At 40.9% G+C, this 23784-nt stretch overlaps 3 protein-coding genes across 4 annotated transcripts in view; 2 read left to right on the forward strand and 1 right to left on the reverse strand.

Annotated features, from left to right (window-relative positions):
* Positions 1–5389, forward strand: part of HMGN1 (high mobility group nucleosome binding domain 1) — a 6571-nt gene extending 1182 nt beyond the window's left edge. Inside the window, exons 5-6 of the mRNA XM_068687968.1 lie at positions 2171–2302; positions 4405–5389. Of these exons, the coding sequence (XP_068544069.1) occupies positions 2171–2302; positions 4405–4452 (180 nt within the window). The 3' untranslated portion in view covers positions 4453–5389. The remainder of the gene's footprint in view (positions 1–2170; positions 2303–4404) is intronic.
* The window catches only part of GET1 (guided entry of tail-anchored proteins factor 1), a 16970-nt gene extending 8423 nt beyond the window's left edge, over positions 1–8547 (reverse strand). The window contains exon 1 of the mRNA XM_068687953.1: positions 8431–8547. The gene's annotated coding sequence lies outside the window, so the exon portion shown is untranslated. The remainder of the gene's footprint in view (positions 1–8430) is intronic.
* BRWD1 (bromodomain and WD repeat domain containing 1) overlaps positions 7983–23784 on the forward strand; it is a 58114-nt gene continuing 42312 nt past the window's right edge. Inside the window, exons 1-13 of one of the 2 annotated variants that reach the window (XM_068687783.1) lie at positions 7983–8204; positions 8342–8400; positions 8644–8673; positions 8855–8914; positions 11991–12141; positions 13335–13433; positions 13994–14154; positions 14749–14970; positions 17775–17875; positions 18672–18742; positions 19723–19823; positions 21368–21408; positions 23684–23782. In XM_068687783.1, coding sequence (XP_068543884.1) covers positions 8144–8204; positions 8342–8400; positions 8644–8673; positions 8855–8914; positions 11991–12141; positions 13335–13433; positions 13994–14154; positions 14749–14970; positions 17775–17875; positions 18672–18742; positions 19723–19823; positions 21368–21408; positions 23684–23782 — 1256 coding nt within the window. In that variant the 5' untranslated portion in view covers positions 7983–8143. The remainder of the gene's footprint in view (positions 8205–8341; positions 8401–8643; positions 8674–8854; positions 8915–11990; positions 12142–13334; positions 13434–13993; positions 14155–14748; positions 14971–17774; positions 17876–18671; positions 18743–19722; positions 19824–21367; positions 21409–23683; positions 23783–23784) is intronic. The other variant, XM_068687794.1, reaches the window with a different exon arrangement.

Consider the following 23784-nt stretch of genomic DNA (forward strand, 5'->3'; position numbering starts at 1 on the left):
TGCTAGGTGGTATTTTGGTGCTGATTGTGACAGCTGTGCACAGAACTGGATTTTGCTGCTGTCAAACAGAAGGGGATAGAATATGCTTTCAAATTAAAGCAGCGTTTTGCAGCAGGAAAACATTTGAAGTACTTAGCCAAGCTGTAGAAAAAGATCCACGCTTCCATTCAAGTAGTCAAGCTTTGTGTCTCTGTGTATCTTTTTGTGGCTTAGCATAATCTTCCAAATTTTTCAGTATAGCCTGAACTGGTCAATAGTTGAGGTGGAAAATGTTATTCTTAAATAAATGAAGAGGCTCTGTATCTATTGGCATGTTGGTGTATGCATTTTTGTGTGCTCGTTTATGATTATAAGGGGGGTTGGTTTGAGTTCTGTGTCAAATGTATGGCTTATAGTGTTTCAGGGACGCTAGTACAGAATTCTGCTTTGTGGGCCTTCTGATGTCTTCGGTTTTATGGTTCTGCTCAACTGGTCAGTACTATACCTTCCTTCCAATGGATTGAATATTGGTGTGCTCCTATTCTCTGAGTTTACAGCCAAAAGGTTTTTGAAAGCTTTCCATTTTTCAGTTCCTTTTTTCAAGTGTTTTTCTCAGTGGTGCATCTAATTGCTGATGCCACTAGTTGGAGACTGCTATTTTGAAAATTGAAACACAGAGTCTGTGTGGTGTGAGATTGATACCTGGTTTTGTAATACTGAGTCCAAGCATTTACTACTTTTACTGTGTTTTTTCTTCAGTGTATTTTAATTCATCTCTGTGTTCTGGAGGATTTTAAAATTAATAAATAATTTTCTGAAAGCAATACAAGGGCATTTCTGAAGTTCTGTGGACATTGACAGTGTAGTTAGTGGATAGAACATGCTGCAGTGTTTTTTTTGTTCTTTTACGTTGCGCCCTCTGTATATGTGTGTACCTTACTGCATGTTTGTGTCCAGCAGTGTAAAACACCTAAAACTTTTGCTCAATGGTTACAATCACTTGGCAAAATTGTATTATGAAGACAATGTTTTGCATACACATACATATAGAATAGGAAATGTATTTAAACAGCTAGTAAAAAGTTGTGTAAAGTAGCCCAGTAGCCTGATGCTTTTTTGTTTTTGTGCGAAGTGTTCCTCACAAAGTATGGAATACATCTGACCCACTGGTCTCTAATCAGAGCTGCATGTTTCTGCAGTGCGTAGAATGAAAAAAAATGAGAACACTTTTTTTATCAGAGTGGATTTTAGGTCGGAGACAATAAAATAGGGCATAAGTTGAAGAATATCCTTCCGTGGAGTGCACACTGTATTTTTAATGGGATTAGAGATGCACCTTAAGGGAGATCAGCATAGTAGTCTTCAGCTTAGAAGTATAAGTGCATTACATTCTCGTCACTTACTCAAATTGAACCTGCCCAGAAAAAGTGCTAGTTTGTCATTTACGTAAAACTTTTGTTAGTATCATTAAATTGTGATGCTAGTGTTTGACAGGTGGTGTCGAAAACAGTGCTCCTATGTCAGTGTTAATTGACATAAATATTTTGAGGATCATCTGAGGGACAGGCAAACTTTGTAGCATTTGGCTGCTGTAAGGAGTATCTGGTAGGATATGTTACAGGTTTATACAAAAATAGCTTGAGCAAATACTTTTCTCAGTCTGTTTAACAGCAGTGATGCCAGGTAGAGAGGATGTGATATACAAAGTGGAAGGACTTCACTGCTGGTTTGGTTTTTTAGCTCTGTGGCAAGAACTTAAAGCACATAAGACAAATTGTTCTGTCATGCCGCTAGAATTAAGTACTACCATTTTTCTTTCTGATAGGTTTTTCCAGATGGGCTTGTACCGCTCTAAGCAGTGCTTTTAGTTACTGTACGGTGCGGTGGTTTTAGATTCTGTGAGCCTAACGTTGTCATAATGTGTGCTGTTCAGGGTTGAGGGATGGAAGAGAAAAGGAGAGGTTTATCTTGTCCTGATTTGATTCTCTCATGTACTGACTGCACGGAATAGGGATTGTCTGTATGTAGTTTGGAAGAGACTTTTTTTTGCAATTCAACTGTGTATTAGCTCACTGGTTGTTGGTTACAGCTCTTGCTGTTTGGCAAGTCCATCTTGTTCTTGTTTAATTGTTTTCAAAGTTTACCTTGTAGGTTATATGAACTTACTTACTGCAGATTGATTTAATTGTAGGATAAGTCTGAGGACAAGAAAGCTCAGTCAAAGGGGAAAAAGGGGCCTAAAGGAAAACAGATGGAAGAGACAAACCAAGAACAGACAAAGGACAACTTGCCTGCAGAAAATGGGGAAACGAAAAGTGAGGAGGTAAATTGTCTGTATTCTTTATTCTAAAACAGCTGAGTAACTTACTGTACTGGTTACCTAAACATCTATCAGAAACACATGCAGTTCTTTTACTAGAGTCTATTTCTGTGCAAAGAAAGAAGGTTATCAAAACACTAGTAGATAAGCCAGGTAAATTCTTGTTGCCCAAAAAAGAGTTGCAGTGATATGGTAACAGTCCCTGAAATGCTGAAAAAAGGTGAGAATTTTACTAAAGTAATATCCTTCACCAAGAAATTTTGCCAGATGGGAGAAGGGAAAGGCTGGTGCAGGGATGGTAGAAAAAGGTGCAAGAACTTCCAATAGTTGTTGAGGAACGTGCCAAATTAGTCTTGATTGTAATACCTTGCTAAAATGGCTGTGGTTCTTTTTTTGGAATTAGTGATCATTTTAACTTAAAACATCCTTCAAACTACTGTTTTTCTAGAAGATGGGCATCTCTTATTTTTAAATTTAGGATGAGATTTGTAGGGAGCAGCAGCGCCTCCTGCGGCAGCTGTTTAACAATTGGATAAAGCAAGTTTTCCTGTAGGCTTAGAATTACTCTGAGGTTTCTGTGGTGTTGACTGCCTTGCTCACTTCAGTTAGTCATTTGAGTTTGGTCTCAACTTCAGAGGATTTGTTTTAAATTTAAATGTGATTTGTTCTTCTTGTCTAGTTTGTGTATTAAGTTTCCTTTTTTTTCAGTGTGCAAATGTATTTTCAAGTAGGGGAAAAGTGTATTTGTTTTTTAGGTAGATAGTTTTGGGGTTTTGTGTGTAAGGAAGGTTGATATTCGAGCATGCAGGATAATTTGCTTGGAGTAATGTTTTTTATTTGCACACTTAGAGTGTGATGTTTGTGAAAAGATGCTATAAGTAGCAATTCATTGGTAGGCTGGAGTTTGTACGTGGCTCTTGTTGTCTGTCACAGTTGCGTAATTCAGGCCTTCAATTTGTGCACGTGGCATGTCAGTAATAACAAATTGAAATCTGGTGATGTTTCTCATCTGGTGTAAAGATGACTTAAGCCTAAGGAATGGATGATGATTTTGGGGGCACATCTTCTGTGATTTTGACTGGGGTGACCAACGTAAGACTAATGAACTAATAAAATACCCAAGTCCAGACAAGGCAGCCTATCCAGTTTAACATTAAGTACTATTGTTATCAACCAATACAGGCAGTGATGCTGGTGTTAATTTAGTGTCCTGGATGGACAGTGAATTCCTACAGTATAAAAAGAGTGTGGTGCCTGTGGGGAAAAATGGTTACTGTACCTTCCAAAGCGTTCCCCCAGGTGGCAGTGAAGACAGCTGGTGTTAGGGTTCCTGTTTTGGTAGTACTGTGATTAAATAATATCTTCTCCTGTTGGTGCTGCAAAGCCTTGGAATAGTTAAATTAAGCATAGTTTTTAATGTTGACAATAATATTATGTTCCTTTTTTTAAACTATGTTGCAAAGCAGTGAGTTTTCCAATACAAATGGGGTTACAATTATCATCAATTAAGTTTGTACGAACTTGTTCTGAAGTACAGTATATAGAAGCTTGACTTAAAAATCATGTAGCTCTGCTATGTTCAGTGTATTTTTACAAAGTGATGTTTAGGTCCATCCGGTACTGAATCTTGCTCGCCTCAAAATGTACTAAGATTTGAAAATGTTCAGTGCTGCACTTGGGTGCATAAAATGCATCTATAATGTTTTTTCTAAGCACAGTTTTACACAAGGATTTTAAAGTTTAAAAAAAAAAATCCTTTCATAAAGGCAGTAATTACTGAAATAGGCTTTTTTTTAAAAAAAAAATAAATCCTTTTCAGCACATATTGAGTAGTAACAATAACAACATTCTGAAATCCACACTGATGCATCTGAGATAAAAGGTCTTTCAAGAAAGCTTGGCTTTAGTAGGTTATTGTCCAAGAGACATGAGCAGATCATGGCACCGATTAATTAAGACTACAAAGCGTGGTGTGTAGAAACAAGTCATGGTTGTTCTGTATGTCAAGTTAACTCAATTGCACATAAAAAATGCTATGAACTAAAAGACTTCATTGCTTAGAAATTTTTCACGTTAAAGTGTTTTGTTTTCTCCCTTCTTTTCAGACCCAAGCATCTGATGCAGCAGTAGAGAAAGAAGCTAAGTCTGACTAACATCTGGTACCAAGTCTTCGATTGGTGGTCCTTATACTTTTCTTCTTGTACAATTCAGAGGAATATTTTTATCAACTATTTTGTAAATGCAAGTTTTTTAGTAGTTGTAGAAAACACATTTTTAAAAAGGAGAGAATCCCAACCCAACCCATTTTTTTACATATTTAGATACGTGTAAATGCTTTTTTTTAAGTGGTAAAATCATGTACTGGTTGTCTGTTTTCTATGAAACCAGAAATTACTGGAATGTTCCATAAAGGAGGGGGTTTTTGAAGTCTTGATGGGGCTTCACGTTCTACAGATTGTGAGGGACAATTTTTCTATCCTACTAAATGAAGCATAACACAGGTTTAGACTTCAGAGTTCGTAACGATATGTTGAGGATGTCTTAACATTGTAGTTATTTATCTATGGTTGTACCATCAGTAGAATTGCTTACCTAATAAACTGCTCCCTAGTGTTGGATTTCTTGCTGAGTGATGTATATCTGTGACAAAGTTATTTTTGGTAGGTACAGCTTGATTTTTCTCAACAACTTTGTAATTGTGGTGTGAAAGATTGGAGATATTTACTTTAAATGCTGAATAGGTAAAAGTTTCTGATTGGTAGACTTAATGTCAGCTGGCACTTCACATCCTATTTTCAAGGACAGCTTGTCTACAGTGATCAGATGAAAAGTATTTGAAACAGGTTTAGAAAAAAAAACCTATAGTTTTTAGATTAAAAAACCCTATGTGAATAAAAACAATTGTAAAATTGTTTGTAGTGTCTGTGATCACCAAACAAAAGCCAAATACATCTTGATTAAGAAAGGATGTTTCGGTAGCTCCTGCATTGACTATGACAACTCACAGTATAAGTGGTGTAGTCATTGAACATGTTGTGTTTCTGTTGGAAAACAATGAATAAATAAATACCTACTGGTTTTGATTCCTAACTGTATTCTTAATGTTGGTAAAACCCATGCTTTTCCATGAGATTGGTGGTAACGCAGGCAGTGAGCAGCAAGTAGAAAACTGTAGTTGCAATCTTGAGTGGACTTAGAGATTGAAAGCTGATAGTGTAGTGGTGCTGCTTTGGCTTTTAAAAAAACAGCATCAGATCTTCTTGTCTGCCATCTGAGAGATGGCCCGTGTGCTCGCTCGTGTGTTCTCTGAGGAAGAAGTGCAAAGCAATCCTCTTGTGTTAACTGTTGTATTGGAACTTCTTTTGGAATGTGTTGGAATTGCATTGGAATTTCCCTGATCAACTTCTGGGGAAAAGTTGAGTTTTGACTTTAAAACATCTGATGTTTTGTTGATGTCCCTGTTCGTCAGGGGAATGAAGCTAGGCTGTGAACTTCCCCAAGTAGCTAGCTGGGGTCATGCGGTGGAACCCGTAGAAGAAAAGCAGGGGAACAGTACAGGCAGGAGCAGCAAGTGAAGAGCGAGAAGACTTCATGCTGGTGATCTGCTAGGTTAGCTAACCATGGTGTGAGCAACTGTGCCTGCTATGTAGGGTTGCAAGTTGACAGAGCGTGGTTTCAAACAAAAGTAAAAACATAACCATGCTGAGAGCTCATTCATATAGTACAGAACTGCCCTGATTCTCCCTCACTGTATTCAAAATAAATTAACAGCCTTTCATCAGAAGGGGGCATATTAAGTGTATGTTACTTTAGCTTAAAAAATGAAACCTATGACTGGGAGAACCTCTGACAGTATCACTTCTGCTCCCCCAGAGTGCAATTGTTTCCCCCCCATAGCCACACTTCATTTTGCTGTATTGCAGCTGTGTGTAGTAGCAGGGCTTTACCCTATCAGCGTGATGCCAGTCAGCTGTCAACCTTGTCTTGGGAGGAGTCAAGATCAAAAAGTAACACTTTTTTTGTTTTTGTTTCTTCTTTTTTCCTCTTGATGATGTTTATGCTTTTAACACCTGCAAGTATGTGTTCTCTTCATTTTTGGTGCTGTCTCCATCTTCTAAGAGTTACTTCTAAAAAGACACACAAGTTTCACCTCTAACTTATTTTCTCAAAGAATGCTTTCATCTGAGTAATTTCTCACCTGCTTTCATACAATAAAGCATTTTACCTTTTTTACTTCTTACCTATTTAAGAAAAGATGAGTTTTCCCTCAGCTTATACAGAGGATGTCTTCCTACACTGGACCACAAAGTGCTGCTGGTCCAATCCTGTCACAGGCGTGCTCCTAGCAGAACGCACCTGGCTTTGCCTTCAGATTCTGTGGTATTTTAAAAGGCTTGAACTAAGTTTATGCTACTGCTTACAACACCTCCCGTATGCTTATTTGTTAAATTTAGTAGTAGGGTGCAATGGCTGCTTATGTGGCCTGTTTGCTTTCTTTGTGTTTTTACCAGGTCAAAAACATCAGTTAAATGAGTAATAAACTTGCAGGTGAGTATCCTGAAATAACCTCTTTTACCTTCTTACTGAATGCCTACTTCTCATGTGTTTTGAGTCTCTAATGTTGAGACCCTGCTGACTTCCAACATCTCTCAAACATATTTGTCATGGTTGTTCCCTAATATTTACCCTTGGGGACAAAGTTAAATCTCATTTTATTGTGGAAGTGAAAGGATTCAGCAATCAGGTAAATCGGGGGCAGCCCACCTTTCACAGGATGGAAATGTCTCACTGAAAGAAGGGAAGGAACGGGGTAGTTGTGTCAGGAACGTGGAAACGCTATGTCAGTTTGTAGTTCAGGGCTGAAAGGGGTCTCAGCTTTACCCATAAAGAGAGGTGCTGGTGGGGCAGGCTTTGGAGAAGAGGGGGAGAAAAATGATAGCTCCCAAAAAAGCAGTGTTTGTCACCACAAGCAGAACACTCAAGGTGGAAGAAATTTTAAGCTAAGCAGTCACACCCCATGAAAAGCAAGGTGATAGAAGCGGGGGCTACTCCGGCTTTTATCCGCACGGTTTGAGGTGTCAGCATGTTACAGCACAGCACAGCGCTTCAGCTGCCGGGAGGGCGAGGAGTTGTGCGTACTGGCAGGGGCTCTCAGCCCTGCGTGTGGAGAACTGGGCTGGGGGCTGTGTAACTCCCCGCGGCAGCGCCCTGCCGAGCGCTGCGGCACCCGCGGCCGTGCGGGCGGCCCTGAGGGGCCGCGGTGCTGACAGGGCGCCGGCCGCGCGAGCGCAGCGCCCCAACCGCCCTAACGGCCGCAACCGCCCCGGCGCGCGCCGTGGCCCCGCCCGCTCCTGACAGAACGGCCCCGCCCGCCGAGCCGCATAACCACCACCCCGCGGCCGTGATCCTTCCGCGCCCTGCCCTCCGGTTCCCTCCCGCCGCCGCTCCGTCCCGCTCCCCCCTCCGGCTCCCCCGCCGCCCGCCTCACCGCGGCGAGGCGCTCGGTCCCCGCCGGCCGCCTTCCTTCCCGGCCGACCGCCCTAGCCGGCAGCCGGGACTACTTTTCCCCTCCGCCCGGCGCGGCGCAGGAGGCGGCGGGGCGGCGGCAGCGGGTGGCGCAGGCGGAGGCGGCGATGGCGGCGCTGAGGCTGCGCTAGGCGCGGGGGGGGGGGTGGGGGAAGAGCGAGCGCGGGGGGCGGGGGAGAGCAGAGGAGGGAGGAGGGGAGGAGGGGGAGGGGGCGCTGACAGGGCTCTGCCGAGCCGGGCCCGGCCCGCGCCTGCCGCCGCCGCCTGAGCCCAGCCGCCCGCCCGCAGGAGGGAGGGAGGGAGGAAGGGAAGCGAGCCATGGCCGAGCCCTCGCCTTCCTCCAGCTCCGGCGGCGCGCCCGTGCCGCTCATTGAATCAGGTAACGCCGGCGGGGCGCGGCGGGAGCCGGCGCCGCTCCCTGCCGCCATCTTCCCGCTGCCGCCGCCGCCGCTCAGCCTCACCCCCCCCCTCCCTCCCCTCCCCGTGTCTCTGTGTCTGTCCCCGTCTCTCCCGCAGAGCTCTACTTCCTCATAGCTCGGTTCCTGACCACCGGGCCCTGCCGGAGAGCGCTGGAGGTGAGTACCGGGGCGCCGCCGCTCGCTCACCTGGGCGCACACGCTCGCTCGGAGCCCTCGGCCGTTCGGTGGCTGCTGCGGAGAGGATTGCAGGGGAGGTGTGAGCGGCCGGTACCCCCGTCCCCCCGCCCCTCGGCGGCCGCCTGACGAGCCCCGGCCCCCTCCCCCCGGCCTCTCGTCCCCGCTGATGCCTTTTTTTTTTTTTTTTTTTTTCTCCTCTCCTTGTTTCCCGTGTCTCCGCAGGTGCTGGTGCAGGAGCTGGAGCAGCACCAGGTCTGTGTGGAATCCCCGCCGCTCTCTCGCTGTCGTAGAAAAGCTTCTTAAGTCGCTCGGGTTTCTTCCTCCCAACTTTTTACCCCCTCCCCCCCCCCCCTTCCACACACGTTGTTGTTGTGGATGTGATCTCGTCCCCCCCCCAGTCCCCTCTAACTTATTTTCTTCTTCCTCTGCTTAGTTACTTCCTAAACGGTTGGATTGGGAAGGAAACGAGCATTACAGAAGTTATGAAGAATTGGTAAGACTTTTTTTTTCCTCTAAATAAATCCTTTTAAATAGCACGGTAACGCTGGTGTCAAGACGTTTAAACCTTTAAAAGTAGGCCCAAAGCTTTCACTTGCAGATTCATGCCTGTTCTGTTAAGGCGCTGGAGTCCCTGGTGGAAAAGGCGTTTGATGTCTATACATTAGACTAACAAAAACACAAGTGGTGGTTTAAATTGAGGATATTGTTTACATAGTAGAGGTGGAGCTTGGCGTTGTGCAGTGGTACATGCCGCTGCCTACAGACGGGCAGGAGCCAATCTGCAGCACGGTTTCATTTCAGAGTTTCGCGAGCAAGTTTGTCAAGCACGTTTTGATTTGACGGTATTTATTTTCTGCCTGTCTTCCTTCATCGGTCCCCTTCAACAGATTAGGAAATGAAACCGCTGTTCAGAAATCAAGGCTTGGCAGTTGTGGTTCCCTACGAGCATGCTCTCTTTCTCTGGCCACTCACTTTATTTCTGGTCATAGCTTTGTTTCTAAACATTGCAGAGATACAAGTGACCTCTCAGTGGCATGTACTTAAATGCCTTCTGCTGCCGATATTGTTTGCAACAAATGTTTTCTTCCATCCCGTTTCAGAATGGAAACCTGCTTTTTTCTTGGCGGTTTGTTTATCTGCTTCTTCAGTTGCAGAATGTATTTGGCGGTTTGAACCTTGTGAGGTGATGGCCTGGTGGTGCCTGGCTACTGTAGTTCTGTGCTGGTTTATTGTTCTTGTGTTTTCTTTAGACAAATGTTTATTCACCACCCACCCCGGTTAGGCATTCCAGGTTAATGGACTTCTCCCTTACCTGTCAGCTTGTGTATTGTTACAGTTAGATCCCCTGTCCCTTCAGTGTAACACTTGAATGCTTCTGGGTAGTGCTTGTGTAGAGAGAGAATGATATTTTGTGTATAACGTTTTCTTAATTATTTAACTGCTGCCTAAAATGATAAACTGGATTCCATTTCTTTTAGTTGTCAGTGTGGTCAGTTGAGCAAACGAGGACTTAAATTAATGCTTTAAGTCACTAAAAGGCCAAGTCTTGCTAAACAGGAATACTTTCAAGCTCTGACTTGAATTTAGCAGACATGAAAGTAGCATTGAGTTTAAAAGGGCTTTGTCTGTTTTTCTGCTTGGTTGTTTGTTTTTTGACCCCAGCTCTTCTGGGACTTCAGGAGTTTCCTGTGTTCACGCATATAGAGTTCTCAGATGAATTCTTTAATATGTGCCACTTCTACTTCTTTTCCCTGTACAATTCACAAGAAGTATCTATGCAGGATAATTGTATTTCAGAATACTCAAAATTCATCTTATGAAACTATTAGATTCTGCTTTTGAGGTGCTTTGGGAACCTCTTGTCCTGCCTGTCTCACTCTGAATTTGCGTTGACTGCAGATAAGTAACAATCAAGTGGTATGATTATTTCTTTTCCTTTTTGTTCGTCATGGAAAAGGAGCAAGAGTTTAAAATAACCATCTTTCCGGAATCTGAATAAAGCTACTTTTAAAAAGGTGCTAGGTTTGGTAAGCATGCTTCTGTAAGTGATTCCTGATGATGGCGTGCAAGCAGAACGGTTTATAATACTTGACATAGATTATGCTGAGCGTCCTGTCTTGAATATCTTGGCTGGTACTACTCTGTGCCAGTTGAAGAGGCAAAATTTAGAAAGAAATGACGAAGAAGTGCATTTTTATAGCCTTAACAACTATATTTGTTCTCATAATCAACCATAACCGTTTGTTGAGCTGATTTACTGCAGTATGTTTGGTTGTGTAGTAATGCTAACTGTTTCACTGGTGTTACCAGCTGCTTCCTGAGGAATATACCCTAAAGCCCCCCAGACTTTGTACATTACATGTTTTTTTAATTCTTAAAGCATGTTGGGTTGTGGCTTCAATCATATTGTTCTCAATACTCTGTTTACGTTTGGGCAACTTTTTGTTGAGCAAATCTTACTTGGCAGCACATGGTATTTTTTTCATGCCCTTCTGATTGTGGGATCAGCCTTATCAAGACTTTTCTCATTTATGTTCAGTCACAAGGCTGAGGGAGTAGCATCATGAGCTAGTTCTGCCTGTGTTTTCAGCAACACAGGCAAGAGGCCACATGCAGACGATGTTGTGGTCCTTTGTCTCTCTTGAATGTCAGGGAATTGCCTTGTTGCTGGAGCAGCAGCATGGCTTCTGGCTCTGGCTGGTTCTTATGCGGCCCGATCACAGAGTACAGTACATGGGTATGTTTGTACCTGCTGATTCAGGCTTGCCACTAGCAGCTTAAAGTTATGTTCCTCTTGGTTTGGTGTACTCAAGTCTGTATAAACTCTGCGCATTTAAGTTCTGCATTACTGTGATTAACTTCATCGCTAGTTTAGGAGTTCTTCTGACTGACCTCCGGGGCAGGTGGGGGAACCCCAAACCACAAATCTGTTCTTGATGGAGGCATCTGGGTGTATGCGGGGAAGTATTTTTATTTTTATTTTTAGACTGCTAGATGTAAATAACATGGGTTCTCCTCGACTTGACGGATGATTGTTTTGATCCACTTGGTTTAAGGAAGCACGGCAGTCTCATATTGTGTAGTACTGGTTCTTCAAGGAAACTATGTTGTACTCAGACCTACTAGACTGCACTTTACTGAACAAGTACTGTGCACTGAAGTACTAGTTGCATAAATTCTCATGCTTGATTACAACAAAATTTTTCATGATTTTGAGTTAAAGTGCCTGAGTTTTATTAATAAAGAAGTAATTGGGTGAGTTAGAAGACACCCGTTGTAGGGTGCCACATAAATGGTTGCCATATACAAGAATATTGCAGACTTTCTGTAGTAAAATACTGATGTGCAGTAGGTAATTTTACTGAAGGTGTTTTTACTACAGCTCTCCCATTCCCGAAGAGCACTTGCTTAGCTCAGTAGATGAGAACTTCACAGAACTGTTGTTTTGTAATTTGAATTTGGGTATATTAAACATTGTTTAAATATTTATGTGAATTTTAATGCTTTTAGATTAATCTGTTCTGTTAATCTGTACCCATATATATGTTTAAAACTTTAATATCTGTCAGGTGCTATCCAACAAACATGTGGCTCCAGACCATTTATTACAAATTTGCAAGCGTATTGGCCCAATACTGGATAAAGAGATACCACCCAGCATTTCGAGAGTCAATTCCTTGCTTGGTGCAGGGAGGCAGTCCTTGTTACGTACAGCAAAAGGTATGGTTTGTTTGTTGTTTGAAATGGGTATGATGCATTTTCATAAGTACCTGGTAAAGATTTTGGGGTTATTTAAAGGCAGTGAGCTTTTTCACCAAAGCAGTCCATGCTACTTTTGCTCTGTGTTCAAGGAACCAGAACAGCAGTGATTTATGTCTTAATAGGGTAACTACGTGCTGATTGTTGTGAAAAGGAAGTTTTAACTTGTAGCACGAGAGTTACTGTTACTCTGAGTGCTGAATGTTGCCAGTTTTTAGTGTTAGTGTAAATACAGTGAACCATCAGGGGACAGGTGCTACTTCTCTCCCCTCTCCCAGCATGCTGAGTAGCACACTGGCCCCTGTGGTTTTTGATTGTGGTTGCTGTTGTACTGTGTTCAGTGCAAATCTGAGGCAGTAAAACCAGTTTTCTGAAAGTTTTCTTGGTTAATGCAAATGGCATCAAAATTAGCACATGCAAATTCTGTACGTATGCAGAAAGAAAGTCCATGTCCATAATTTAAGGTGAATGGTTGGCAATACAAAAGCATGTGGTTTATTTTATATGTACAGAGTAGATTTTGGCTTAAAATTTGCCTCTTTGATCATTTTGGGAGAGAGGGGCATGTTCATGTGTTTGTAGAAAGTTTTGTTGGGTAGCTAGATACTGTGTTGTGGGACTAGTTCACTGGATGCAGTTGTTCTTCAGTTATCTGTTCTAACTGCTTTAAAGAACGTACACTGATGCAGTGACTGTTACATCCCTAGAGTTGGGATTGCAGTTATTTCAACATGAGTGAGTCAAAATGGTTTTGTGGTAAAGTTAAGAATCACAGAATTGCAAAATTGGAAGGGAGCTCTTGAGATTGTCTAGTCTGATAATTTCACGTTAATAAACGTGCTGTATATTTTGCACAATTTTTTTCTTAAATACTTTTGCTCTGAAAATGAGTATTAAATTTCAGACAAAGTTTTGCGTTATGTGAATTGCAGAGGTGTCACCATTCAGAAGTAGTATCAAAGCTTATTCCCCCCTTCCCTTCCATCATTATAAAAATTTTTCTCTCCCTTTCCCTGGTGCCTTACTGTTCATTAAAAGTTTGGGGGCTTTCAGTCTTCTAATTTTTTTTTGGAGTTATTTTAATACTGTGTATAAGACCTTCTGAACAGCATTTTTATCATGAGCTTGTGACAAACTTCCACTTGATTTTAAAGATTGCAGGAACACTGTTTGGAAGGGCTCTGCATTTGCTGCTCTTCATAGAGGAAGACCTCCTGAAGTTCCTGTAAACTATGGCGCACCACCAAATCTTGGTAAGCCTTGTTCAACATCCATCTCTGTTGATATGAGCTTATGAGGTGTATCTTGATATGGGTCTTGCTATGACACTGAAAATTGCACCTCAGCTGGATCTGGAGGCTTATCTGGAGAACTTTGTATGCCTTCGGTGGAGTTAGGTGCAAAGGCCTGCCCACAGCACTAGTGAGATAGTAGCCTCTAGGTGAGGTCTGTCTCTTAATAAAGCCTGTGTATTCAGTAGTTAAACCAACAAGTATTTATGAACCCTTCACCTTTGGATGGAAGGGCTGTTGTGTGATTTAACGTATAGAAAGCCAATGGAAAATAAAGATAACATTTAGCACTTCATATTTAGAGGCAGAAGTTTGGATTCAACCAAGTTTAAAGTACTCTCATGCTTATATACACAAAACAATTGGAAATTCAAATAAACAACAAACGTGACTTTGTGAAGTATTAAAGTCACTCGTAGTAAATCCTTAAGTAATGTATTACTGAAGGTAAATAATGGTGTTTTAGAGTAGACCTGTTTTACATGTCAATATGCTAATTCTTTGATTTCTTTGTGTTCTAGTGGAAGTATATCGAGCAAAGCATTTAACTGGATATGCAAAGTTCAGTACTTCGTTTCCAGGAAGCATGTATCAGCACGTAAAGATGCACAGACGGATTCTTGGCCATCTTTCTGCTGTGTATTGTGTTGCGTTCGATAGGACTGGACATAGAATATTTACTGTGAGTTGAAATAAATCTGAATCTGAAAGTAATCATAGTTGGATGCTAGGGAAAGAACTTTGAAATGCAGGCTGTGCTAAAACTTCTTGAGGTGGATATCAGTACTGTTAAAGTAGAGCTGATGAGTTCCGTCTCAGTGCTGAAGTGTGATGATTTGGTAAAGTAAAAGGTCAGAAGCATCTAAGAAATAGTTGTACTTCTTGTCAGTACCTGACTAGGTACAGATGCAGGAGCTTTCTTCAGTGATGTAGTTGTGTGTTCAGCATCTTTCATGTTCTTCATAAAGTGGTAGAAGAGAAATTGTTTTACAGTCCTTTTTTTGGTCCTTGCCATTTCTGTAAGGAATCTCCTCAAATTTAGTCCAGGCTTGTTGCTTTATATGGCACAGGTCTGCAATCTTGAACCATAATTAAAATTTTGTTTCTTAGTATGGGTCATATGATGTTATTTTTGTCAGTTTTAAGTAGTATACAGAGTTTTAAACAGATTTGTAATCTTACCAAGCTCTGAAAAAGCACAGGTTCTTTAAAGAACACCTAAACACCCTGAATGCCTTTTAACTCCTTGCTAAGCATGATAAATATTTCTTTCTAGGGTTCAGATGACTGTCTGGTAAAGATCTGGTCAACTCATAATGGCAGGTTATTTGCCACGTTACGTGGACATTCGGCAGAGATTTCTGACATGGCTGTCAATTATGAGAACACTATGATTGCAGCTGGAAGCTGTGATAAAATGATCAGAGTGTGGTGTCTGAGGACTTGTGCGCCAGTTGCTGTCCTCCACGGGCACACAGGGTCCATTACCTCATTACAGGTATGTTTTGCATTAATCCTTCCATTTGCTGATCGGTACATACTTTGTGCAGCATTAGAAGTTGTATTGAACAAACAATGTTTGCTCTCTTAATGTGGAACAAATTAGATGTTAAAAGTATTTGAAAGTAAAGCTGCAGGCTTGTAAAATAAAACAGTGAACACAACTTGACCTAGTGCTAATTTTATTTCTGTTAGTAAGTACTGCAGATTCTCTAAGTAAAAATCAGTACTTGCATACAAATAAGTGAGTGGTAAATTTACAGAAGTGGAAAGAGGAGTCCATAAGCAGAATTTAGTACTTGTACTTGAATGTGAAGTTTTCGGCTCTGACTGAATATACCCCTTGGGTGTTCTGGGGTTTTGCTTCTTTTTTTTTTTCCTCCTGTCTTACTGTTCAATTGGCACTCCTACACAGCACCAGCGTGCCAATGTGCTGTGAGGACAGCCAGACCACTGGGTGACTGGAGAGGTTTTTAGAAAACCTTTGTGCACGGCTTAAATCTTAAAAAGTCCTCTTGGCCTTGAGGACTATACATGCAACCTAGTTATTCGTGCTTCAGCATGTAGAAACTCTTAAGATGTGGATGGATTGTAAGAAGCAGACAGGTCATGAGACTCAAAGCTAAGTTTCACTTGACAGCATGGTATGGAAGGTTTGAAGGTATTTAAATTGTAGAAAACACAAAGTCATTTGGGGGAGGGGGCTGGGATTTTTGCATCTGACTTTAGAGTCAGGTGTGGTAGTAGGATTTAGGTTGGTGGGATGCCCTAAGATTAGCTAGCTATCATATTGGTAGGGAAATAACCACTTTTCTTGGTTGCTTGTTGAAATTGGGAAACATGCTGACATGAATACAGCCATTTTTCTTTGGGTCATTAGCTCTTTGAGAGGAAAATCAGTGCCTCGTGTCCAGGTTGTGGAGAAAAGTACTTTGTGGTTGCTGTTACTGGGTTAAGAAGTAGTTCACCAAGTGTTCTTACTTGCTCACATCCAAATGCAAGGAACTGATGTTCTGTTTACCATGACAGTTGGCATGTGAATGGCAAATAAATTTCACTGTGTATGTCTCTGTGGTTTTTACATGACTAAAATTATTTTGGTGTTACTGTGTATATTAAGATCTGAACATTTAAATATTGATGCCAAAAATTGAAACCACAAGAGAAACCTACTTATTTAAAAATAGGTTCCTTGCTTCCTTGAAGTTCCTGAATAGTTAATGTGAAGACAAGAATCCGTCTTCGCTTATAGACACTAAATGAAAGATGGTAGTGCTGAATCCCCCCGACGTTAGCTTTTATAATTTTGTAGATGAACTACCTTGATGTTGAAAGACACGTAAAGCCAGTTTGTTAGAATACTTTGAGAGCTGTTCCCAGGCAACCACCAAGCCCTCTACCTGTGCTGTTTGACTTGTTGGAACTGGAGTGACACTGGGTGATGTTCTGGGTGACATTGTGCCCCCCTGGTGTCAGTTCCTGGAGATGTGGTGTGCTGGTTTATGTGGATGGCTGTTCTGGTCCAGTAGGTCATTCTTACAGCTTTGGTGATCAGATACTTGTGTTACTGTCAAAGCTGTGTAATTTCAAAAGTGCAATGATGCTTAGTGTAATGTGTTAGGAACCAGTAAGTTCTGAGGAGTAGCTGAGGTTGTTTAGTCTGAGGTTATTTAGTCTGGAGGAGAGGAAGCTGAGGAGAGTCCTCATTGCTTTCTGCAGCTGTCTGAAAGGAGGCTGTAGCAGGGTGGGGGTCAGTCTCTTCTCCCAAGCAACAAGGGATAGAACAAGAGGAAATGGCCTCAAGTTGCTCCAGGAGAGATTTAGATTAGAAACTAGGAGACCTTTCTTCACTGAAAAGGTTGTGAAGTTGGAACAGGCTGCCCAGGGGAGTGGTGAAGTCCCCATCCATCCCTGAGGGTATCAAAGACGGGTGGATGTGATGATGAAGGACGTTGTTTCTTGATTGGACTTAGGTCAGACTAATGGTTGGGCTTGATGATCTTGAAGGCCTTTTCCAACCTCAGTGATTCTATGATTTTATGTTATGTATTTAAATTTGAAAGCATTTTGATACCTTGTGCTATTGGTGGCCCTTTAGACTCTGTCTTGTTTTGGGCTTTGTAATTACTTATTTATCAGATAAACCAGCATCTCATTATCCATATTTGCTGTGTTTGCCAAGCAGATGAACAGGCTTACAGGAGGGCTGAAGAGGGGCTACCTGCCAGCTTTTGCAGTTCAATTAAAAAAAATATAGTGGTAGTAGTAATTGATGAACAATTTAATCGACTCATCATGTGAAGCTTTCTGAAAGGGTGGCTTTGTGCACAGCAATAAAAGTGTTTTAAGCATGTATGAAGACTTCCTATGAAGTTGTATGTGCTTGGTTACACGTACTCAGACTATCTCATACCTTAGGCTCTGTTTAATTACAGTATTTAAAAAGCAAACATATCTATGGAAATCTGCTTTCACTTTTTTTTCCGGTGCTCTGTCTGCTTCTTACTTCTTTGACAAAAATTTTTAGTGAGTGCTTGTGGTTAGTTAAAACTTCCAAACCAAAGCAGTGAAGGAATTGTTATATAATGCAATAATTGAACACAAACTTAGTCTAGAGTATAGGAGGTGTTACATCTGAAACATTAAAAAATTGTCAGTTATCAACAACTACTTTAGTTAAAACTTTAATTCAACAGTTTTAGTTAATGCAATATTTCATATTAGCATTTTTAAAAGTTCCTGAAAAGTTCTAAAATGTCTGGTTTTGTGTGTTTCTGACTTCTACTTTTTTCCCCTCTTTAGTTTAGTCCAATGGTAAAAGGCTCCATGCGTTACATGGTCTCTACGGGTGCAGACGGAACTGTTTGCTTTTGGCAATGGGATACAGATTCCATGAAATTCAAGTATGTAACTGGGTTGTTGATGAACTCCTCTTCTGCCATACTCTGATTAAAATAAGTTGAGTGCTTTGGCAAATGTACTTTGGCTTAACTAGTTCAAAAATTTGTTTGTGTGATTTAAAAAAATATTGTGGAAATAATCCGTGATATAATTAAAGCACTATTGCTAGTAACACTTTACAAATTTGTTACTCTGTCTGGGAAAATGAGACGAGTTTGCTGGATTTTCTGCTTAATGTCATTCTTAGTAGCTACTTTGTGAGATCATGGCCATGTCAACTGGAGGAGTACGCACATGACTGGCAGAACAGGAAACCAGTCTTTTAAATCACATTGTGCACTATTGCAAAACTTGTATTTACTTCTGTAAAGTGTTATGAATTTGCCTGGTGTTCTGCAGTAACAAAACCTAGAGGGCCTTATTTGAAGTTCCACTGGTGATTTGTAATGCAAAAGCACGAGTTCAGTACCTCGTGGATATGTTTTGGAGGGGATAAATCATACTTCTCACAGGATGAGAGAGAATACACACTCTTTGGCATATCATCTTATCTTTGCTGGATAATAACATTTTGCAGGAAGAGTCATAAGCTGCTGGATGTGTGGGCTTCAAATACCATTTGTGTGCGTACAGAAATTTTGAAAAAGCAAACCTTTCTGCTCATCCTCCTGCACAAGATGCCCAGGTGTTGTTGTTTAAGGAGTACCTGTTATGTAGATGTTCAAAGATGTTCTGAAATTATGTGCAAAGCTAAGTTGAGTGACGAGTCCTGTTTCAAGCAACTTCTTCTTTTTGTAGCAATCGGCCAGTGAAATTCACAGAGAAGCCTAGGCCAGGAGTTCAGATGCTTTGTTCTTCATTCAGCGTAGGTAAGTAATGTGCAGATAGAATTTAGCACTGTGACTTCTCTTCCTCCATGAGCACGTACTACGATACTCTTCTTGTGACAGCTTTAAAATATACAAGCACAGCCACCATGTACTATGTAATTGTATATAGGTGGATTGTTCGCCTGGGACATAATTAAATGTCTTGCCTTAGCTGACGGTGAAAGACCGTGGAACTAAGTGATGCTATTTTCGAATTGCCATTGGTGGTTTGCTGAAGTAAAAGTCAACCTGATGCTTGTTTGCTCTTTGCGTGTGTTTACTGGATTTTTATATTTGACTCCTGATTCTGTGCCAGTTGTATGCAAGGATTGTCATAAAGATCCCTTCTTACTTAAGAATCCGTAAATATATCTGTAAAAGTTCTTCAGTCCTGCTTCTAGCCTCCTTTCATTCTAATCACGTGGGTGACTTTTGTGGGGATGCTTGCTTGTACCAGACAGCATGAATGTCAGAAGGAACTTGGGAACAGAAATGAAATGCAACTCAAAGTGTAGCTTGTTAGCTCCTCACAACAAAAATGTTTTGGACTACCCTTGCAGGAGCCAAGAAGCAGATGATAATATTGTTGTACTGCACTGGTCTGCTTATCCTGGCGTACCTATACTTCCACACGGTTGTGAAGCGATTCTTAGGCCACAAATGACACACGTGCTACAGAATTATCATATAGATAATTCTGACGATTGGCTATATTCCCTATAATCTAACATCGGTGTGCACAAGCAGTGGTGGTAGATATTTCAGCATTCCTCTAGTTACATATTTTCAAATTTTTGTAACATTGAGCATGACTGTTTGTTTTTACCATGTCTGAGAAGGCTTTCTGGGCTGAGAGGGAGGTTTCATTCCACATCTGTATGTCAGTGGAAGTTTTTAGTTACTTGAACTAAGAATCTGAGAAATGTGATCTATTTTAATTTTCTTACACGGTAGCTTGATGTTTTTTTTTTTTTCCACAGGTGGTATGTTTTTAGCAACTGGCAGTACTGACCATGTTATAAGGATGTATTTTTTTGGCTCTGAAACACCTGAGAAAATAGCTGAATTGGAGAGTCATGCTGTACGTAAGAATTTTAAATCTACTGGTTAGTCACTTAAAGCAGTATTAAAGTAGCAAGTTAATTTTGTTAGTGAATGTGTAATAATGTTTTTATTGGATGTATTTTTAGAACCTACATAGATTTCAGCCGGTTACCTCAATGTGACTTGACCATTTTAAAGGGTGGCAGGAATCTCTGATTTTAAACTGTGTGGTTTGCTCAGTTGTTACTCTCTATGATGCGAGTGTGCCTATCCACTTATTATATTATGTACACAGGAAGTATGTATACTGAGAATATGAATTTCATTATGCAGGTATTTATGTTCTGACACATTTTCTGTTAAATCTTTAACTGGGGGTTGAGGTTCCAGAGTTTTCCAGAACCATTATTTTTTTTTTTTTCTGTAGCCTAGTCTAGCAGATCCTGCCTTCTAAAAAATCTAAGGGAAACTTGGCTTGCATTCACATGAAGCTTGAGTAACGTTTTATTTTTTCTTTCCAGTACTTGATGCTCAAAGAATTTTTAAAAAATATTTTTTAATGTGTCTTTTATGCAATCAGTGCAGTGAATTTTCCCATGAATAGGACTTGGGTCCTTACATTTATATAATTTTATGCTTAGATTTTTTCACTTAACTTGAGTATTTAACTTTGTTTCTTACAGCTGTCACTGTTAATGTGTCTTAATCTTGCTCTCCGTTGTCATTTTTGAATGTAAACATAAGAATGTAAAATTGATCATTAGTAGGGTTCTTAGGGTGCTGGATAATGTCACTTACACCTATTTGTATTGCTCTGCTTGTAGGCCAGTATAGCTTGGTAAAATGATTCTGTATTTCAGATGAGAAGGCAGCTTTTCTGCCAGGTATATTTTTAACACATGAGTTAAAATCTCTGCAGAATTCTGTACTGTTTAGATGTTCTTTGTGACAGAACATCAGTTAAGACAGTTAACTTTTTTCCACACAGTTTTAGTTTTAATACAGGGAATTTAGATTTAGTTGAACTCTTAAATCTCTTTCAAAGGCAGCTTTTCAAATACTCCCCTTTCTTAGTTTGTTTGCTTTGATAGTTTTTTTCTAATACCAACTCTGAGTTTAAAGTGGTATGACTTGATCAATGCATATTCTATCTGTAGAGACTTCCAGCTCTGTAAGATAAACCAATTTGAGTGTGGTATCTGCTTTTCCTATTGTTTTTATTATACAATCTTACATTTCTTTAAGGAATATGTAAGTAGGAGAGGGAACAATGGGTTTCTCTAGATTATAATTGGTTTAGGACTGGAAGTATATGTTCCAATGCAAGTTAACTATCTGCCAAGCTACTAATGGATAGTTATTTAATCTGTCTATATGTCACATTTAAAAGAAACATTTTTGTAAAGCTTGCATTTTAAATACAGCATTAATGATTAGTGAGTTCTTGTAAGTCTGTTGGCTTGGCTCAAGCTTCAGTAAAGCTGTTATAATGAAAAATACATACTGTACAACTTATTTCAGATTTTTTTGTCAAAACCGTATTTCATGTTTATAATTTCTAACAAACCGTTTTTCTTACAGGACAAAGTTGACAGCATTCAGTTTTCTAACAGTGGTGATAGGTATGTTAAAAGATGCTCAAATGTAAACAGATAATACATTGCTTTGGAATTAAGTGTTTTTATTTTATTTGAATTTAAAGGTCAGGTTTGGACTAATCCAAGGGGAGTGTAGTTAAGCTGCAGCTGTGCACCTCAACTTTCTGTTAATCTTTTTGAAACATTCTCTTCAGACTAGTTGAATTTGTACTTATCTGGAGGAATATTGCCACTTCTTATAATACCTGGTGCATTTGTGGCTTCATAAACCTCCTTTTCCTTCTCCTTCCCTTTTGGTTTCAACAAGTGTTGGATCCAAATATTGAAGCAGTGAAAATGCAATGCAGATGGTCTAAAATAAGTTTTAATCCTCATTTTTCTATCTTACTATTATTCTTTAGCTAAATGAATTCAACAATTTTACAGCTGATCTGGGGGGTAAAAAAAAAAAAAGGTGGCATAAATTCCATTTGTAAATCTTCATACTTTAAATTCAGAGCATTGTCTAAATTGATCTCTAATTGGCCTATAACAAATGAAAATAGGGATTTTAGCCTTCAGGGCAGACTTCCATCTGCAAACGTCAGTTGCAGCTGTATTTTTGTGTCCTTTCTCTTTTGGAAAGCCAAGCAACTATGACTAAGAAAGCTAATAGTATTCAGCTTAGAAGTTGTAACTGTTGGTCTTTTGATTGTGGTTTTCTGTAATGAGTCACCTTTGGTACTGTTGTGTTGCACTGATCCATCTCACTTGCATGGATTACCTTTGAGGGCACCGCCTCTCTTGCACTTTTGCTTGGTGAAGCTTTCTGTGGAAGATGTTTAGTATTGAAAAATACTACTAAAGTGAATTGTAGCTAATTTGAGCATACATGTAGTCATGATACACTCAGTACACAAACTTTCTGTGGGAGGTCTTTCTCAGGGTTGCGATTCATGGACTATGGAGATGGTCTTCTCTTTTGTGCACAGCTGTGGGTGAACATCTCAGCTTTTGTTATTCTGATCTGTCCTTGCCTCTACATCAGTATCTGATACCTTGCAGTTTCAGAACAGGTTACTTAAAATACGTGCTTAGAGAATTGTAACTGAGAAAGAGTTGAGGATAAAGTTGGGAATTGAGTTTAGCTTTGGAAGTTGCTTCTCTGTTCAGAGTGTTTTGACAAGATGTTCAACTTCAGAAAAACTCTTTATAGAATCACGGAATCATCAGGTTGGAAAAGCCCTTTAAGATCATCAGGTCCAATTGTTAATGTAGCTCTGTCAGGCCTAGCACTAAACTATGTCCCAAAGCACCACATCTACAAGTCTTTCTTGAAGACCTCCAGGGAAGGTGACTCCGCTACTCTCTGGGCAGCCTGTTCCAATGCTTCACAACTCTAGGTTGTGCCAATCAAAACCTCCCCTGGTACAACTTGGGGCCATTTCCCCTTTTCCTATCCCTTCTTGCATGGGAGAAGAGATTGACCCCTACCCTGCTACAACCTCCTTTGAGGCAGTTGTAGATCACAGTAAGGTCTCTCCTGAGCCTCCTTTTCTCCAGGCTAAATAGCCCCAGCTCCCTCAGCTGCTCTTCATAATACTTGCTGTCTGCTTTACCAGCATTGTTGCCCTTCTTTGGACATGCTCCAGGGCCTTGATGTCGAGTACCGAACACAGTACTTGAGGTGCGGCCTCACCATAGCCAAGTACCAGGGGACAATCACCTCCCTGGTCCTGCTGGCCGTGCTATTCCTGATACAAGCCAAGATACTGTTGGCCTTCTTTGGCCACCTGGGCACTCTGTCAGCTCGTGTTCAGGCGACTGTTGACCAAAACCCTCAAGTCCCTTTCCTCTGTACAGCTTTCCAGCCACTCTTCCCCCAGCCTGTAGCATTGCATGGGGTTGTTGTGCCCCAGGTGCAGGACCTCGCACTGAGCCTTGTTGAACCTCATACAGTTGGCCTCAGCCTGTCATCCAGCCTGTCCAGCTCCCTCTGCAGAACCTTGCTACCCTTAAGCAGATCAACACTCTTGTCTAACTCGGTGTTGTCTGCAGACTTAATGAGGGAGCACTTGATCCCCTCGTCCAGATCTTTGACAAAGATTTTGCATAGAATCCATCCCAGTGCTGAGTCCTGGGGGGTTTTCCTGGGCTTCTGGAAGGAAAGCTAATAACAGGTAACAGTAAAGAGCTCTCACTCAATCGAAGATACCACTTTTGCCAGTATTTCACTGTGATATTTTAAGTTGTAGCATTGTGTACCTCTGAAAATACTTTAAAACAAAGTCTTTTAACTATCTTTTAATACTTCTTCAAGGTTTATAAGTGGCAGTAGAGATGGAACAGCTCGAATCTGGCGTTTTGAACAAGCAGAATGGAGGAGTATTTTGTTGGATATGTCCGATCGATTACCAGGGT

This window comes from Anas acuta, chromosome 1 (genome assembly GCF_963932015.1).
Source record: "Anas acuta chromosome 1, bAnaAcu1.1, whole genome shotgun sequence".
Classification (NCBI taxonomy): Eukaryota; Metazoa; Chordata; class Aves; order Anseriformes; family Anatidae; genus Anas; species Anas acuta.